Source organism: Haliotis asinina, chromosome 9, assembly GCF_037392515.1.
Source record: "Haliotis asinina isolate JCU_RB_2024 chromosome 9, JCU_Hal_asi_v2, whole genome shotgun sequence".
In the NCBI taxonomy this organism is placed as follows: domain Eukaryota; kingdom Metazoa; phylum Mollusca; class Gastropoda; order Lepetellida; family Haliotidae; genus Haliotis; species Haliotis asinina.
In genome coordinates, this window is record NC_090288.1 from 3,821,653 (window position 1) to 3,840,597 (window position 18,945).

Consider the following 18,945-nt stretch of genomic DNA (forward strand, 5'->3'; position numbering starts at 1 on the left):
CAGTTTCTCGGTTTCCACGGAAGCATTTTGGACTTAGTCTCAAAATGGAGGGATGGGCTTCATTTCCAGAGCAGATCTCAAAAACTGTTCAATATCTTTCTGCAAACCTTGTTACATACATCAGTCAGAACCTAGAGTGGTGCCTTTTGGTACTTACAGGTTTTTGTGATATAGCAGTTTCTCGGTTTCCACGGAAGCATTTTGGACTTAGTCTCAAAATGGAGGGATGGGCTTCATTTCCAGAGCAGATCTCAAAAACTGTTCAATATCTTTCTGCAAACCTTGTTACATACATCAGTCAGAACCTAAAGTGGTGCCTTTTAGTACTTACAGATTTTTTATATATTATTTTCTCGGTTTCCATGGAAACGTTTCAGACTATTTCTCAAAATGGAGGGATGGGCTTCACTTCTGGAGCAGAACTCAAAATCTGTTCTTTATATTTCTGCAGAACTTGGTAGACATACCAGTCAGAAGCTAAAATGGTGCCTTTTGCTATTTACAGGTTTTTGTGATTTCTTAGTGTCTCCGTTTCCATTGAAACGTTTCAGGCTTTGTCTCAGAAAGTGAGAGGTGTGTCTTTTCCCGAGCACATCTCAAAAAGTTCCCAATATCTGTCAGCTTAACTTGGTAGATATATGTGTCAGACCCCAACATGGTGCCTTTGGCTATTTACAAATTTTTGTGATTTGTAATTTTCTCGGTTTCCATGGAAACGTTTCGGACTTAGTCTCAAAATGGAGGGATGGGCTTCCTTTCCGGAGCACAACTCAAAAACTTTTAAATATCTTTCTGCAAAACATGTCAGATATGTAGGGGAGACCCTAAAGTGGTTCCTTTTTCTATTTACAGAGTTTTGTGATTTCTCATTTTCCCAGTTTCAATAGAAACGATTCTCTCCTAGTCTCAAAATAGAGGGATGGATGGGCTTTGTTTCCAGAGCACAACTCAAAACTATTCAATATCTTACAGCAAAACCTGGCAGATATTTGAAACAGACCACAAAGTGGTTCCTTTTGCTCTTTACCATGTTTTGGCATTATTGGTTTTCCTAGTTTCCATGGAAACAATTCTGACTTAGTCTCAAAATGGAGGGATAGGCTTTGTTTCCAGAGCACAACTCGTAAACCATTTGATATCTTTCAACAGATCTTGGCAGATATATGAGACAGATATTGAAGTGATGCCTTTTGCTGTTTACAGATGTATGGCATTTATATTTTGCATGACTTCCATGGAAACGATTCAAACTTAATCGAAGAAAACATCTTCTGACGACTCTGTTATGAATTATCTGTGACCATGAATGAATTCTCACACTACATCAACTCCATAATCACAAATTTTCTGTCAGGAAGCGTTCCCTACACAGAGTGTGCTCTGGTGATTAATTTCTACTAAACCAGTTCAATAAACATCTACACAACTATGAGATGCACACATTTTGGGTCCCAATAAAACACATGCATAAGCTTAATCAATTCTCTTGAACATTTTTTGTAGAGAAGTGGATAGATTTAATCTCGTAGTTCACTATCATCAAAGAGAAATTCCACAAAATTTATCTAAGTTCAAATGTTTCTAAACTTACAAAACTTTGAAAAAAATAATGAAATAAAACTATGAAAATCTTAAAAGCTTACGACTTTACATGATTATTAAGGGTTTTAAGAGTAATGTAACCATATTCCTTCTTAAAAGAATACAGGATAGAGGTGAACCAGGAATTAATTCCTTTTTAAAGTGAATTTTGGAAGTCTGCATGACATTTACTGCACCTTACCCTTGCCCTGCAGTTGCTAAAATGACAAAGATCGTAATTTCACTGTAACCAAGTTCAATGCCTTTGTGAATTCATTAGTCCATATCTAATGGGTGGTGAAGTGTGAAGCAAATTGGCATCTGTGATTTGACTTGATTAAATGCTACAAACCTAGAGACCATATACAACTATATGGACTTTGCTAAACTAAACCAATTTACATTCATTCCAAGACATGTGGAACAAACCTTGTAAAAGTTTACTTATGTACCACATATACAAAACTGTTGTAATACAACTTCTTGCTCTTTATTGTCAGATCAAATCCGCACCTGAGTGACATCACATATTTATCCAGAACAAAAGTATTGTTAAATCCTGTATTTATTAAGACTGTCATTATTTACAGACAAAGTATTGGTGATCACATGGTATTAAAACAACTTCATCTCTCTAAAATGCATCACAGACTTCAGCTATTACAATTCATCTCGTGGTTTTTCACTGAGAAATCAAAGTAAAAACACATCTTTAAGGGTCCAGACAGGCTACAATATAACCACACCAAAAATTACATCTAGCCTGCTTTGTGGGCTACATTGAGGTTCAGGCAGGCTACAACACAACCACACTAAACATACATCTAGCCTGCTTCATGGGCTGTGTTGAGGTCCAGCAGGCTACAATACAACTGCACCAAACATACATCTAGCCTGCTTCATGGGCTACGCGGAGGTCCAGGCAGGCTACAAGACAACTGCACCAAACATACATCTAGCCTGCTTCATGGGCTGTGTGAAGGTCCAGGTATCTGTTGTGGGGTTGTACACTTCACAACTGTTCAGCACCTTGCGAGCACCGCCTAGACGGAATGAGTACGACTTTCCTACAAAATGACAAAATTGTTTATGAACATTAGTAGCTATTCAAGGGCATTCAGGTATGCACCTACAAAAGAACATATTTTCTCAAAACACCCATCATGTTTTAATGACCCACTCAATAACCTCCAGTCTTGAAAATAAGCCACCACACTATGATACGTTGACAGAATAAATGAATCAAACACTGTACTAAAACACCAAATTTCAGTACATTATATGCAAAAGTAGCTGAAGAATAGAAATTTCAGGTTCACAGGTCAAATCAAGGTGATAATTTTGAATGTTTAAACAAACAGAACATACATACTGAACCCATACCCCAAATGTCCTATCTTCATAAGCTGACTGTAGATTAAACAAAAAAAGAACAAACCAAAGTTAATTTCTGAACCAAAAAGACAGCCGAGTAAAAGCCATAATTGTGATTTCCCTGCAGATGAGTCTGAAGTTTGTAAGACTCACAATTAGGTGCATACTGGGTTGCTGCATCAGTCTAGAAAGAAAGTCCTTCACTTACCACCCATAGCAAAAATCTTCCCATCATGCACCACAGCTCTCAGATGACTTCGTTCCTTGTTCATGGCTGCAACATATGTCCAGGAGTTGGAGCGGGGATCGTAACGCTCAACGCTGCGCAGACGTCGGTTGTTGAAGCCACCCACAGCATAAATGTACCCATCTGAGAAATGACAAAACCATTTCAAAATCATTGAATATAAATATGAGAAGTATAATCCCAAATGTGACGTATGCTACATGTTAAGCCCAAAACAGTGAGTGATTGAGTTTATTTTTAAACTGCTTTGGGAATATTCAAGCAATATCATGGCAGGGGTTACCAGAAATGGGCTTCACACATTGTACCCATGTGGGGAATCCAATTTTGGTCTTCGGTGTGATGAGTGGACTCTTTAACAACTAGGCTGACGCCCGTAAGTCAAAAAAGATTGTGAGTACGTAAACTGGGTTTGTCTAGTTCATATTCAAATTAACATATTCACTAAAATTTCCTTTGAGGGTGCTTTAAAAAATTCTATATTTGTTGTTAGTGACCTAGGTGAAACGAGTAAACTTCGTTCAAATCTCAATGTAACTGAAACCTTGTTAGTGACCTAGGTGAAACGAGTAAACTTGGTTCAAATGTCATTGTAACTGAAACCTTTTCAATAAAAATTTCATGGCAGTTGTATACATCTTCTGTGCTAGTGTTTTCAGTGGATCAGCATTACATGTAATTCAAAAACCTATCAAAACAATAACATCTAAATTTTTACCCTTCCCTCACTCTAGCTGCAAGATCGTAGCCAGATACAACCATATATTATACAGTTAACTGTAAATAGCTCTAATTCACACCCTCCTATGGGTTTCAAGGATTTACAATGTCTAATGGTGATGTACACTGGTTTTTAAAAATTAGTGAAAATTATAAATTATCATTATTGAAAACTATTCACAAATATTATTGTGGGGAAAAATATATTTACTTTGTACCTATCCAACTATTCCTGGATGCACAAAAACATTCATTGAAATAGTAATTTGTTAATTGTTATGAGCCACAAACATGCTCTGGCAAATGTAGATACATTATTCCCTGAGTAGCCAATGCTGGACAATAGGCTCTGTACTTCTAAGATGTCTTCTGAAGAGGAAAGATGATTTCTTTAAACTTGCCAATTGTTTTTTTACTTTAACATCTTATTTATATTCAAATAATATTTTTATATGTAAAATACATGACTTATGTATCAATTACATACATTACTTACATAATTCATGTCACATTCATACAATACAGATGCTATTTATGTATTGTGTATCATACTTCGGTATCAATGTTCTAATGCATACACGCCAGGGTTAAATTTGCTTTTTCAGCAACCTTATTTGGTCATAAGGATTAATGGGATCAAGTGGGCAGTATGACTGACTTGGGTAAAGGTACAAAGTCACACTTTTAAACAACATTTTGGTCTATAATATATATACTGGGGTGTGTGGACTCCCTTTAGCTTTCTCTTACTACAATAAGACTATCCCTTATGACCTGTCTGAAATCTATAATTGAAACGTCTTCCAAACAGATAACACTTGCCATATATGGAATGTAAATGGTTGTTCTGTACATCAAAAACTGTCACACTCAGTGTTGTCAGTGTTTGCCAAACTGGTCTCAGTCACAAGTTGCTAGGATATTCCTAAAGCGTGTTCCAAGAGACACAACAATATGGGGTTGAAATAGAGTTCGGTTTGTAGAGTTGATTTAATGCAATGTTGCATTAATTTATTTAAACATTTAATTTCATAGTGTAATCATATACAACGTTTTCTGAAAAAACTTACCTGACAGCTTTGTTGGGGCTGACAGAAATCCAATATTGATTTTTAGAGAAGAATGGCTGATTGTGTGCCTTAAATTGCCAGTGAATTCCTAAAGTGAATGTTGATGGTCCTGATGTCAACCTTTGGATAGTCTGATATGGAGTGGATTAGTTGCAAACCACTGCCACATATCTTGAACATCTTGAGGAGAGTGACATTAAGCAAACAAACATGTTACAAACACAGACAAACACACAAGCAAATTATTTGAGTATGTGATCTCACTTACTCATCTCCACTGCATCAAATCTGGCCCTGGGCTCCATCATGCTCGCCCTGGTCACCCACTTGTTCTCTGTCGGATCAAACATACACATGATGGCCGACGGGAATATCTCCATCTGTGAGAAGCGTTCATCCCCTCCAATCACATACAAGTTTCCCTGACAAACAACCGCTGCATAGTTCGACCGACAGTCAGATTCACTTTTGAAAAAGTCAATCTGAGGCATTGTTTCAACCCTCCTGCATGCCAAGTCTCCATCCTCCAACTCGATGTGAACACACTTGACGTCTGCTTCTGTTACAGTGTACAATTTGTTAGAAGAAGGACAGAGAGTTATTGCTCCTGATTTCCTTAGACAGTCATGTAAGACGTTGACTGCTTCAGATGAAAAACACTCAGTCGCATCATGCCATTTGTTCTGTAGAGTGTCATATTCAAAGAAACCTGCATGTTCTGTGTCAGGGTTTATTTGAGGAGAGTTTGTCAACTCAAATGCTGTACAGAACAGCCGACCATAAATGTTGAAGGCTTGAACGCTGGATGCAAGAATTGGAATGTTTTCTACATTGTCCCAGCTGTTCTGGCGAAGGTCATAACACTCCACTGACCTCAATCTCGGACACAAGGGGCTGAAATAGTTACAGACTTTATATTCATACAGTAAATAAATGCAAAAGAATCTAACTGTAAGACACATGAGAATACAAAAGGGCTCTTATGAAAGCTTCATCCTCAGGTTTTCTCTGTCTAAGCAAAGGCAAAGTCCATATTTCTGCTGCTTGATATTTAGGATATGTCTTATATAGCTTCTCTTGTTATATTTTCCTTGTTTTGTTTTGGTTACATTTTCATTCTTTAGCATCCAAAACAACTTCATCACGCTGATCTGAACTTTCTTCTGCACATGCATTTGTAAGGCACTTTATTGTGTTTAACCTTTCATAGTGTAAAAGCATGATTGTATTTGCGTATATTATGTGTTGTCTTGACTGAATGTTATCTGGTGCAAAGTCTTTCGAAAGCAAAACAAAAACTAAAATACAAAATAAAGTTCCTGCAGAATTCCATAGCAGGATTAAAGCAATACAATGGCATTTCATACAATGCCAGCCATTAACTCAAACAATGTCCAGATATTAAACCAACAAAATTCCAACTATCTGCAACTTTTAATGATATTACTGGGATAAGACTGCAATAATCTTCTAAATACCTCAACTCCATTAATTGCCAATAGTAAAAGTTACCAATTACATCATCCTCATTTAAAACACATCCAATCAACAGCAAGTAAATAATTGTGTATCTTTCATTAAAAGTGTTGTAAATCAGTCAATCTTAGTGTGAGAAACTTGCCCTGTGCGAGACTGCAGATATCCACCTATGGTGTAGATGAACTTCACGGCCTTGCGCTTGTCCTGGATACTTCCAGTGGAGTTGAGCTGGTTTTCAATGACCAACCTGACATCTGAGTTAAAAGTATGACAGTAAGATTTGATTTGGTTTGTTTGTTGTTTAATGCAGCACTATGTAATATTCCAGGTAAGTGAGGCGACCAATCAATAATCGAGTCTGGACCACTAAATCCAGTGATCAACAGCATGAGCATTGATCAACACAACTGGGAACCGATGACACCAGGTCAGCAAGTCTGACCGCCCGATCCCATTAGTTGTCTACTACGATTCCTGAAGACCAATTCTAACCAGGATCTTAACAGGGAGACAGAGTATGAACGATTGAATGAAACATGTTCCCAACATTTGCAGTTACTATCATCATAGTTTTTGTCACCATATTGTTATGGTTGAGAAGCCTGTGAATGTGTGAGTGAGTGTGCTTAGTTTTATGCTCCTTCTGGCAATATTCCAGCAATATCACAGCGGGGAACTTCAGAGATGGGCTTCACACACTGTACCAAAGAGGGGATTGAACCCACGTCTTCAGCATGATCACTTTAACCACTAGGCTACCCCAACACTCCAAGATACTTGTAAAAGGTTTCACAAGGATAATGTTGCATAACAATAACAATAACAATAAATATACTGACAGCAAAAGAAATGCATGTTGAAAAAATCTAATCACATACAAGTGACCATTCAAGTTTATGTCTTCTACTTAAAAATTTGACAGATAGTCAGTTCTGTTACTTTTGCTGTTCTGTATAATAACTGATGTGACTATAATGAAGCTGGACACCAGATAGTATTTTAAGAATCAATGACGAAATGGAGTAATTCACTGGGGGGAGAGGGGGGGGGGATTGGTGGAAGTAGTTATCTTGCTGACACAACCTAAATCCAACAATAAATGACCAGTCACAAAGCAATATTTATAGTAACACATATATATCATATTTTTTTTATATCTGGGTTAGAAATGGTCTTCGGCAACCCATGCTTGTCGTAAGAGGTGACAAACGGGATCAGGTGGTCAGGCTCGCTGACTTGGTTGACACATCATAGTATCTCAAATGTGTTAATGGAGGCTCATGATGTTGATCACTAGATTGTGTGATCCAGACTCAACTATTTACAGACTGCTGCCATACGGCTGAAATGCACTGACTGCAGCATAAAACTAAACTCACCCGCTTCTTTTGAATTTGGGAACCTCCAAAATCTGCATCTTGCAAAATAAGGGATATGATTTTGACAACGGTTGAATGACTTTCACGCTTAACTTTGTCAAAACTGCTGTCATGGCAACAATATTGTACCTGGGTTTTCCATAACTACTGCGCTGTTTTTGAATCGATTCAGGTGGCTGTCTGGGATACACTGTAGTCTCACGTATTTCAAAATGTCTGGCAAGTCTGGTATCCTGGACATTGGGTCATGTTCCATCCAGCTGACAATGGCCTCGAGCACAACAGCCTCACCAGAAAACCCTGTAGTTCCAGAAACAGTCTATCAGTTGTCCCACCAGCTAGCTTAAGATAGTACACTCTATAACATATGTTTATAATCAGCTGAGATGTGTTCACATAAAATAAGTTACATCCAAAGTTTGTACTCATTTACAAAATGACAATTTTGATGTTTGCCACTTTTGGAAATTATAACATTTAAACCTAGACCAGATCATTTACACTTTTTTCTATTAATACTGCGTACACCATAAAACAGAAATACACTAAAAGAGAGCAAAAATCTAAAATGTCATGAATATGGTGCCACATTATGAAGTATTTCCTCTCCTTGAATTATATATTTGTAAAACAATTTGTTAATTTGATTTTCAGGTGTAGACTCACACTATGAAGAGATGGGTTGCATTACAAGGGCATTGTAAATACCTGAGCCCTTGCTTGTATTTATGGTTAAGTTGATTTTATAAGTAACCCGGATGTTTTACATCTGCTCGTGTGACATCGAGAACAGAATATTTTTCAAAGGGTCTGAAAACACATAAGATGATGATTTCCTGTCGAATTCTACTGGGACGAAAGTGACATAAGCACTTCTGAACCAATAACAAACACAGTTAATTTGCTTTTCACGCCCAGTGATATAAGCACTTCTGAACCAATAAGAAACACATTTAGTATGCTTTTCACGTCAACATACAGTAATATGTTGAGATACTTCGTTCATAAAAACAGGATACATGCAATGAAAAACTAACATTTTGTGATATTTAACAATCTTTAGCTTTCCAACAACATCACTGGCCCTATTTCTTGATTATAAAATTTGAAAACCAAGTGTACTTTTCAATGAACTCAGCATCTTACAAGAGACAAGATTCTGCAGGAATGGTGTCTAGCCTACCTAAACACAAGTCTTCATACTGCAGGATTCGGATGAGAGCCTCAGTCTTTAGTGCCAAGAACTCTTCTGTCTTGGAGACGACAGGGAATCTCAGCTTGACCAGCTGAACACACTTGACCTTGAGCTCAGTGCATGCAAAACTCTCTGCAAACTCCAGGATACCTGTGGAGAATGTTCAAGAAACAGTCATATATGTTGATCTTGAGAACTGTTATGTGGATATTTTCCCACCGCATAAAGAAAGAGTAGTGCAATGATTTTCGAAAGATACTTTATTTAGTCCATGTATATTTCTTGTCAGCTTTAACAAACAACTTTAAAACAAACTGTTTACATGAAAATATGACTTATTTGTCAAAACATTATCACTGCTTCTGAGGTGTAGTGGTTAGAGCGCCTGTATGGAAGGTCACAGGTACAATCAACGGACGCCGCGTCATACCCAAAAATGTGAAAATATGGTATTTGTTGGTCCCTGCCTGCCGCTCAGCATTGATGGGTAAAACACTATAATGTGTCTGAGTGGGGTACTCATGCTTCACTGTGGCATGGTATCTCAGTGATCTAGAACTACAATACCAGCTTTAAGTTGGGGCTAGTGCAAGCAGCCTAACACACAGACACATACCCATTGTGATATGAGTGACACATTCTTGAGTCTGATGATAGACCCCATTTTACCTCACATCACCTCAACACAAGATTACTGTTTATACTCAGTTGTCACAACTGATAATAAAAGAATAAAAGCAAAAGTATCTGATGTATGGACTGTTGCCCTGTTGACTGATACTGATTAGTAGAAAACCTGTCACAAAAAAAACGGCTACTTCAATCTACACAGAAAAATGATCTGGCATGCAAAATGCCTGGCTACATGCAAACATTAAGTCTCACAAAAGGTTCCAAAATCATGATCTTTCTTTGTCTACCTAAATTGAAATTATAAATAAGAAATTGTTTCGGAAGCAAATCAAATCATTCTACATCATGAATGAATTAAAAGGCCATTACCAAACAGACATTTCACAATTTCATAAAACTAGTTACACTCTGATTATATAAAATGTATATTTCCATAAATGTTTTTTGCTGGCCTGCCCTCCTAGTATGGAGATAAGAAACACATAAACAAAACAAAATATATCAGGTACCTGGGCTCTGTTCCTCAAATTAATCGTAATGCAAAGTTGATCATAACTCCCATACTTTAATAAAGACAACAGTCATAAGTCTGTGTTAGAGTATATGAGTTACAATCAACTTAGTGCTATTATCTCTTTGAGGAATGGGGTCCAGGGCGGCTAGTTGATCGTAATTCATATGCTTCAACACATAGTCCTATGCTTGTCATCTATGTTAAAGTATGGGAGTTACAATCAACTTGCTTTAAGGACTAAGTCCCAGGGTGGTAATCAGGATTCGTTCAAGCTTTAATTTACCTTTCATACCCCCGACATTAAAAATTTTCTACAGATGAAAAAAATTAGCTTGTACAGTAAACAACACTACCTAGACAGTTTGAGGCATCAATTTCCTTCTCTATAAACCCACAGCAGATTGTCTTGATATCAGACATCTGCAGAATGTCTGCAGACACCAGCAGATCCTGCACGTTGTCTCTGGTCACTGAAACAAATGTTTGTTATTCTCAAGAACACCCTTCGAAATTCATGCTGGTCTGGAAGCTCGGTGCCTGTGACAAGTACACTTTGCAGACAAGTCAAAATGTGTGGTTGTCTGGTATGGCCACAGTGGTATGATGAGAGAGCAAGTTTAGGTTTGTGCCGCACTTAGCAACATTCCAGTTGTGTGGCGGCCATCTGTAAATAATTGAGTCTGGAACAGACAACCAAGTGATCAACAGAATGAGCATCAGTTTTCACAGTTTCAATATGATGATATGTGTCAGCCAAGTCAGCGAGCCTGACTACCCGATCATGTTAGTCTTTTACAAGTATGGGTAACAGAAGATCAATTCTATTGAGTCAACATGTTAAACAAAAACATAAATCAAATAAATATTATAAGGAGGTACGTGCAGTAGTTGGAAAACTGAAACAAATGCATGATGGTATGTGATAAGCATTAACTTAGACCAACCTTACTTGTTCTTTGTGTTTGAATTAATATGCATAACCCCTTGTAATACAAACAAATAATAGAGATTTGAAACTACTATCATTTGTTAAACAACTTTTCACCTGAAGTTGAATAATATTCTGAGACTTCAATTTGCAACTCAAAATTATGAGGATTCATAATCTTAACTTCACTTTATTTGATTTACTCTGTGTTTAAGAGTGAAATGCATGAGTATGTTTTCACTGCAAACAGACTATACTATGGAGCTGTGTTCACTGTTCTCATCTATTGGTGACAAATGGTTGGTGGAACAGCACCAGCACACATTCAGGTGCACAACTCTGCATAGCCAGGTGAGATGACCCCTGCTGGTCAGACGCAGTTTCATCAGCAGTGAACTGTATGATAATGACCTCTAACGGACCCTCACTTTTAGGTCACTTGCATGAATATAATCACCAAACAAGTAGATGAAGTAAAGAATGAGATAGAATTGGTCCTCAGCAACCCATGCTTGTCGTAAATGGTGACAAAATGGGAACGGGTGATCAGGCTCCCTGAACTGGTTGACAACATGTCACTGTATCACAGCCGCAGATATCGATAGTCATGATGTTAATTACAGGACCATTGATTTTTTAAAGACCACTGTCTTTGCAGAATATTGCTCAGTGCAGCAAAAAAACAAAATTCATACACATTTTGATTCTTATTCACAAGTCACCGGAGCCAAAAACAGTTTGTTACCTCGATTAGTTCGTCATATGCAGATTTGTTGACTAACTAAACAGTGTTGACTAACACTTTCCGTTCAGCTTCAAAGTAGTAAGAAGGTAAGAGAAAGTCAAGTGAGTGAGGGAGGGAGAGAAGGAGGGAGGGAATTTATGCTACTTTTAGCATTATTTCAGCAATACCTTCAAAAATGGGCTTCACACATTGAACTCATGAGGGGAATTGAACCTGGGTCTTTGGCGTGATGAGTAAATGTCTAAACCACTAGGTGACCACATCGCCCCTACAGCATTAAAACACTGATGGGAATATTTACAGAGTAACAGACATCCCATCCACCTGTGAGGATTCCTGAGTACATGTATTCCACAAGTCTGCGTACAGCATCCATCTTGAGGTTGTCCATGGTGATGAGGCCGCTTTGGGATTCCTGAAAGCCTGCTGTGAACATGGCGCGGAAATAGTCGCTGTTTAGCGCCAAAACCAGACGATGGGCAGGTAACTCCTCACCATTGATCTGAAATTATGAAAGATATGATGTCATCTATATGAATCTGTATTTTGAGAATATCCACTGGTAGTCTCCTCTAATGTTTTTTATTTGTTGTTAAGTACTGCACTCAGCAATATTTCAGCTATATGGAACAGTCGAGTCTGGACTAGATGATGATGCTTCGCCTCCTAAGACAGGTATGGGTTGCTGAACACAAGTTCGAACCCTGAGCTTCATGGGTTACACATTCAGAAACATAAGCATAATCTCCACATTAGATTATTGAATTTGGAGAAAGATGGCTTTACATTGATGCATGTAACTCGAAATATGCAATTTCTTTTGCTCATTCCAAATACATCAGATGGATTTATCACATTTGATAACATTTTCAGTGATATGATGAGATAATGAACATAAAACTCTAAAGATGCATACATGATATACTAATGACTTACACTTATTGTGACATCACATAATTCTCGACTCTTCCAGAACTCCGACAAACCAGTTAATGTCTTCTGGCTTATTGTTTTGTTTGTAATTTTATGGCCATCATTGCTTTCTTTAATTACAAAGTTGTTGTGTTTCCTGGAATAAAACATATGATAAAGTGTACTTACTCATGGACATGTTCTGATTAGTAATTGGCCAAGCCTCTAAAGCTTTTAGAATAATACCTTAAGCTGAAATTGTTTGTAAAATTCAAATATATGTTTTCATGTACACTGACAGTCAAAACAATCCATGTATCCTAAATATCTCAATCTGAGATCTGTAAATATGAACATTGTCGTATTAGACCATTGTTACAAATAAACTATTCCTCGTTTCTTAGCGGTATGTAAGAGAATCAAGAGTTATCTTATCTTGGATCAACGTCGTTACTTTAGTAATATGTGCAAGAGCCATCAGACTACTGTAAGTTAATCGAGAAGTGAGTTGAAACACCTTACCCCGGTGGCATCGCGGTGATATGATGCTTATTACAGAAAAATGCAAATAAACGTTGTGGTGTTATCTTAGCGTCATCTGACTTCTTTGTTGATGTTTTCAATGCGACACCTATTGGTTATAAGCTGCACGCCAGGGGCTGGTAACTCTCGTAGTAATTGTTACTCAGCTCGAAATGTACATCCGCTCGCTTGTACAGCAAAGGTGTTAGTTCGGCTCCAAAATAACCACAGTAGTTTGTTTTTTTTGTTGTTTTTTTAAATAAACCTATCGGCAAAGGACAAAAAAAAACACGCAAAAAAATAAAAATAAAAAATAAAAAAACACAACAACTAAAATGTCACAGTTAGAATTAAGACTAGCATGTAACAATAACAACACGATTTAGGTAGTACACAATATAAAGTTAAACAGGCTATAGATCGCCAGCAACTGAAAGTTGATCACCATACTAGGGACCATAGATGCTTACAGTACTTTTGCTACCTACATTGACACTAGGTGGAAACACGCATCAACTGCGGTAGCTTTATACTCAAAAGTGGAAAGTATTTAAATAATTGTCCTACTGAAACCTAAGATATTCATACGTGCCATTCATTAACAATAACATACGACGAACGTACCGCTAAGACAGCCCTTACCGTCTCCTGGCTCAATCTTATGTAACGCTCAGTACTGCTCTGTGATAACATCTCGCAGTTTCAAAATACGTATACATAGCACAACATGTGTTACAATGGTCTTTCTTATTTAGATGGCTCGAAACGACATGGACATTGGAATTAACTGTTACAGCAGAGACACAGCAACAGTAGTAACACATGTGTTACAGCAGAGACACAGCAACAGTAGTAACACATGTGTTACAGCAGAGACACAGCAACAGTAGTAACATATTTGTTACAGCAGAGACACAGCAACAGTAGTAACATATTTGTTACAGCAGTGACACAGCAACAGTAGTAACATATTTGTTACATCAGTGACACAGCAACAGTAGTAACACATGTGTTACAGCAGTGACACAGCAACAGTAGTAACATATTTGTTACAGCAGTGACACAGCAACAGTAGTAACATATTTGTTACAGCAGCGACACAGCAACAGTAGTAACACATGTGTTACAGCAGAGACACAGCAACAGTAGTAACATATTTGTTACAGCAGAGACACAGCAACAGTAGTAACATATTTGTTACAGCAGAGACACAGCAACAGTAGTAACATATTTGTTACAGCAGAGACACAGCAACAGTAGTAACATATTTGTTACAGCAGAGACACAGCAACAGTAGTAACATATTTGTTACAGCAGCGACACAGCAACAGTAGTAACACATGTGTTACAGCAGAGACACAGCAACAGTAGTAACATATTTGTTACAGCAGAGACACAGCAACAGTAGTAACATATTTGTTACAGCAGTGACACAGCAACAGTAGTAACATATTTGTTACAGCAGTGACACAGCAACAGTAGTAACACATGTGTTACAGCAGTGACACAGCAACAGTAGTAACATATTTGTTACAGCAGTGACACAGCAACAGTAGTAACATATTTGTTACAGCAGCGACACAGCAACAGTAGTAACACATGTGTTACAGCAGAGACACAGCAACAGTAGTAACATATTTGTTACAGCAGAGACACAGCAACAGTAGTAACATATTTGTTACAGCAGAGACACAGCAACAGTAGTAACATATTTGTTACAGCAGTGACACAGCAACAGTAGTAACATATTTGTTACAGCAGAGACACAGCAACAGTAGTAACACATGTGTTACAGCGACACAGCAACAGTAGTAACATATTTGTTACAGCGACACAGCAACAGTAGTAACATATTTGTTACAGCAGAGACACAGCAACAGTAGTAACACATGTGTTACAGTGACACAGCAACAGTAGTAACACATGTGTTGCAGCAGTGACACAGCAACAGTAGTAACATATTTGTTACAGCAGAGACACAGCAACAGTAGTAACACATGTGTTACAGTGACACAGCAACAGTAGTAACACATGTGTTGCAGCAGAGACACAGCAACAGTAGTAACACATGTGTTACAGCAGAGACACAGCAACAGTAGTAACACATGTGTTACAGCAGAGACACAGCAACAGTAGTAACACATGTGTTACAGCAGAGACACAGCAACAGTAGTAACACATGTGTTACAGCAGCGACACAGCAACAGTAGTAACACATGTGTTACAGCAGAGACACAGCAACAGTAGTAACACATGTGTTACAGTGACACAGCAACAGTAGTAACACATGTGTTACAGCAGAGACACAGCAACAGTAGAAACACATGTGTTACAGTGACACAGCAACAGTAGTAACACATGTGTTACAGCAGAGACACAGCAACAGTAGTAACACATGTGTTACAGCAGAGACACAGCAACAGTAGCAACACATGTGTTACAGCAGAGACACAGCAACAGTAGCAACACATGTGTTACAGCAGAGACACAGCAACAGTAGTAACACATGTGTTACAGTGACACAGCAACAGTAGTAACACATGTGTTACAGCAGAGACACAGCAACAGTAGTAACACATGTGTTACAGCAGAGACACAGCAACAGTAGTAACACATGTGTTACAGCAGAGACACAGCAACAGTAGTAACACATGTGTTACAGCAGAGACACAGCAACAGTAGCAACACATGTGTTACAGCAGAGACACAGCAACAGTAGCAACACATGTGTTACAGCAGAGACACAGCAACAGTAGCAACACATGTGTTACAGCAGAGACACAGCAACAGTAGCAACACATGTGTTACAGCAGAGACACAGCAACAGTAGTAACACATGTGTTACAGCAGAGACACAGCAACAGTAGCAACACATGTGTTACAGCAGAGACACAGCAACAGTAGTAACACATGTGTTACAGCAGAGACACAGCAACAGTAGTAACACATGTGTTACAGCAGAGACACAGCAACAGTAGTAACACATGTGTTACAGCAGAGACACAGCAACAGTAGTAACACATGTGTTACAGCAGAGACACAGCAACAGTAGTAACACATGTGTTACAGCAGAGACACAGCAACAGTAGCAACACATGTGTTACAGCAGAGACACAGCAACAGTAGTAACACATGTGTTACAGCAGTGAGACAGCAACAGTAGTAACACATTTGTTAATAGCCCAATATATGTATTCTTCGAAGGATGATTTAATGAAATTTGTCAGTCACCTATTTCAGAATGTTTGAAGAATATGAAAAAGGCAAAAGATTTAAATGTAGATACCAACAACATTAAACCAGAAAAATGTCACTGCCGTCACAGAATCTGTCTTTACCGTAACAAAACAATGATAACGGCTGTGACCGTAACGGTAGTGACAGTTACTAACAATATCAGTTATAAAACTTGTCCCCAAAATGTACTGAGCACATGATTTCAAATGAGTTCCCCTACTGTCTAAGGTACTTGGCATTGCTTGGCTTCACAGTATTAACTGGTTTCAGCGGTAGACACCGTAACGGTTAGGAAATGCACAAATCACAGATATCATATTGTACATATGTATTTTGCAATAAAATTCAGAAAAAAAACCATTTTGATTGTATCAGTGTTTGACAGTCATGTTTCCTCAACGCTGCTGCTTGCAAACATGAAGTACAGTCCATTTGAGTCAGAAATGGACCGATGAATTGCAAATTGTATAATTGTACAAAATTGCCACATAAATATAAATAGTACACATGTTTATCTTATGATAATAATTACTAATACCCAACAGCTTTCTGATATTTGAAAATTTTCCGGACTCCACCAAAAAAGTTGTTTAAGAAACTAGCATCATTGAAAACGCAAAAGTTGTCATCTGTCATAAATGTACATAGTACACATGTTTATTACATTGGGGGTTTAAAATGAATACACAAATATTTTTTCCCAATTTTATTACTACAAAGTGTAGAATGAATGTCGCTTCAAACATATAGCATAAATATGCACGAATTTTAAGAATGATTACACACACACACACACACACACACACACACACACACACACAAAGAAGCAATGTTTGTTATGCTCGATATGTTTATACGTGTAATAAGAACATATAGACACTTGCTACATTATTTTTGATTCATTTCATGGGTCATTTCATGGATCATTTCCGTTACCTCCATAGATACTATTGGGATGACACCGACTGATGGCATTGCTTTCAGAAACAACGTTCCGTTGCTCAATACAGCACTTTGATCCTGAACAGGCCCCGGTAACCAGGTCGTAATGCTAAGGACTGAGCATTTTCTTTTACACATTTTTTATTTCACGGACTTGCCAAAAATTTTCTTGACATTCATAACATACTCACCACACACAATACACAAATATAGAATTGATTGCCTAGAATCGACCATGCCCAGGCTCATGAGCCAGCGTGGTACAATGTCATTTTCTGCCGATGCTGTTCTTCAATGTGCCTGTACACAAATAGCTTCTCAGGACCCACTGACATCTCTGCCATTGCTACAACAGGAACAATAGTGAAACAAGTGATAAATACAACAAAAAAGCAAGGATGGAATTGTCCAAAAGGTAACAGAATTGTTTCGAGTGTGTATTTTCTGCATATTGTTGTTATTAATTAAGTAATAATTATTATTGGGTCACAACATTTAGTGTTTTGAATATTAAATACAATGGGTCACATTTCGTTTTAATAGCTGGTCAAGATTTTTAGCATTCTGGTTTTCCGGAATTTATCTGCTCCTAGTTTTCTATGTGTCTACTCCCGGGAGACTTATTCCAGGGCATTCTACAGTGTTCGACGATGTTCGTTTGTGCCCGAACGTTCGGGAAATGGCTAAATATATATTAAAAGGCTGACTTAGAAGATATGAAAAGGCTGGTTGCCGTGTTTGAGGGCGACACTCACACTCATTCATAGTTGCTGGAGTTACATCACTGCCACGCTTGATCATCAAAACCCGTCAACGCCTGACCTACATTATCTGCTGTCGCACCGATCGCTGTGTTTACATTTTGCCATAGCTGTTCTCTCTCTCACCAAGACTTTGGTGAGTTTGCTACTATGTAAATCTTGTGACCCACTGACTTAGATTTTGTCTCTCTTGAATTGTATTTGTAATAAGCATTGTTACATTGACTTGTGACTTTGTATACCTTGCTCTGGTTGCATAATAATACAATTTGAACGTTTATGACTTGTCTTTGTTCTGTTTTGCTGGTTCACAAGGGGATTTCTTACATCGTTTGTCACGGCGCATTCTTAACCGTAACAGAATATCCAAAGGATCTTACAAAGATATCCAGTTGTTCAATAAATTTGTGTCCCTTGAAGAAATTGATGTGACTCACAAGTCATCATAGGACACATAGGGTACTCACCCTAAAGGAAGGAGGAGGTGGATTAATGTCCCCAAAATGCAACTTCTTATATATAGTGGGACGCCTATATCTTTGACAATATTTAGACTTCTGGAAATTTCCCATTGTTATATCCTGTACCTATCCAGGGATCACATTAACCTTTCGAAATACTGGTCCATTCCACTTACTAGGTGTCTTTGTAAGACAGTGAAACTAATATAGTTGTTTGGTACTGGACACTAATAAATCGAAAACAA

General features: G+C 37.9%; 1 protein-coding gene across 1 annotated transcript; it reads right to left on the bottom strand.

Moving 5' to 3' along the window:
• Nucleotides 1-2,364: 2,364 nt before the first annotated feature.
• LOC137296636 (kelch-like protein 12) lies at nucleotides 2,365-13,413 on the bottom strand. Its single transcript, XM_067828448.1, has 11 exons — nucleotides 13,300-13,413; nucleotides 12,802-12,934; nucleotides 12,190-12,367; nucleotides 10,546-10,662; nucleotides 9,034-9,195; nucleotides 7,980-8,150; nucleotides 6,614-6,725; nucleotides 5,261-5,886; nucleotides 3,164-3,325; nucleotides 2,498-2,648; nucleotides 2,365-2,432 (listed from the first exon to the last, which is right to left on the bottom strand). Exons 1-10 carry the CDS (start codon nucleotides 13,308-13,310, stop codon nucleotides 2,509-2,511), a joined length of 1,812 nt encoding a protein of 603 aa, XP_067684549.1. The 5' UTR covers nucleotides 13,311-13,413; the 3' UTR covers nucleotides 2,365-2,432; nucleotides 2,498-2,508.
• Between the last annotated feature and the right edge of the window lie 5,532 nt (nucleotides 13,414-18,945).

Coding starts and splice junctions, on each gene's coding strand:
- LOC137296636 (XM_067828448.1), bottom strand. Junction 8,151..9,033: donor GTATGAAGACTTGTGTTTAG/GTAGGCTAGACA, acceptor CTGGAACTACAG/GGTTTTCTGGTGAGGCTGTT. Junction 3,326..5,260: donor ATTTGATGCAGTGGAGATGA/GTAAGTGAGATC, acceptor GTCATTTCTCAG/ATGGGTACATTTATGCTGTG.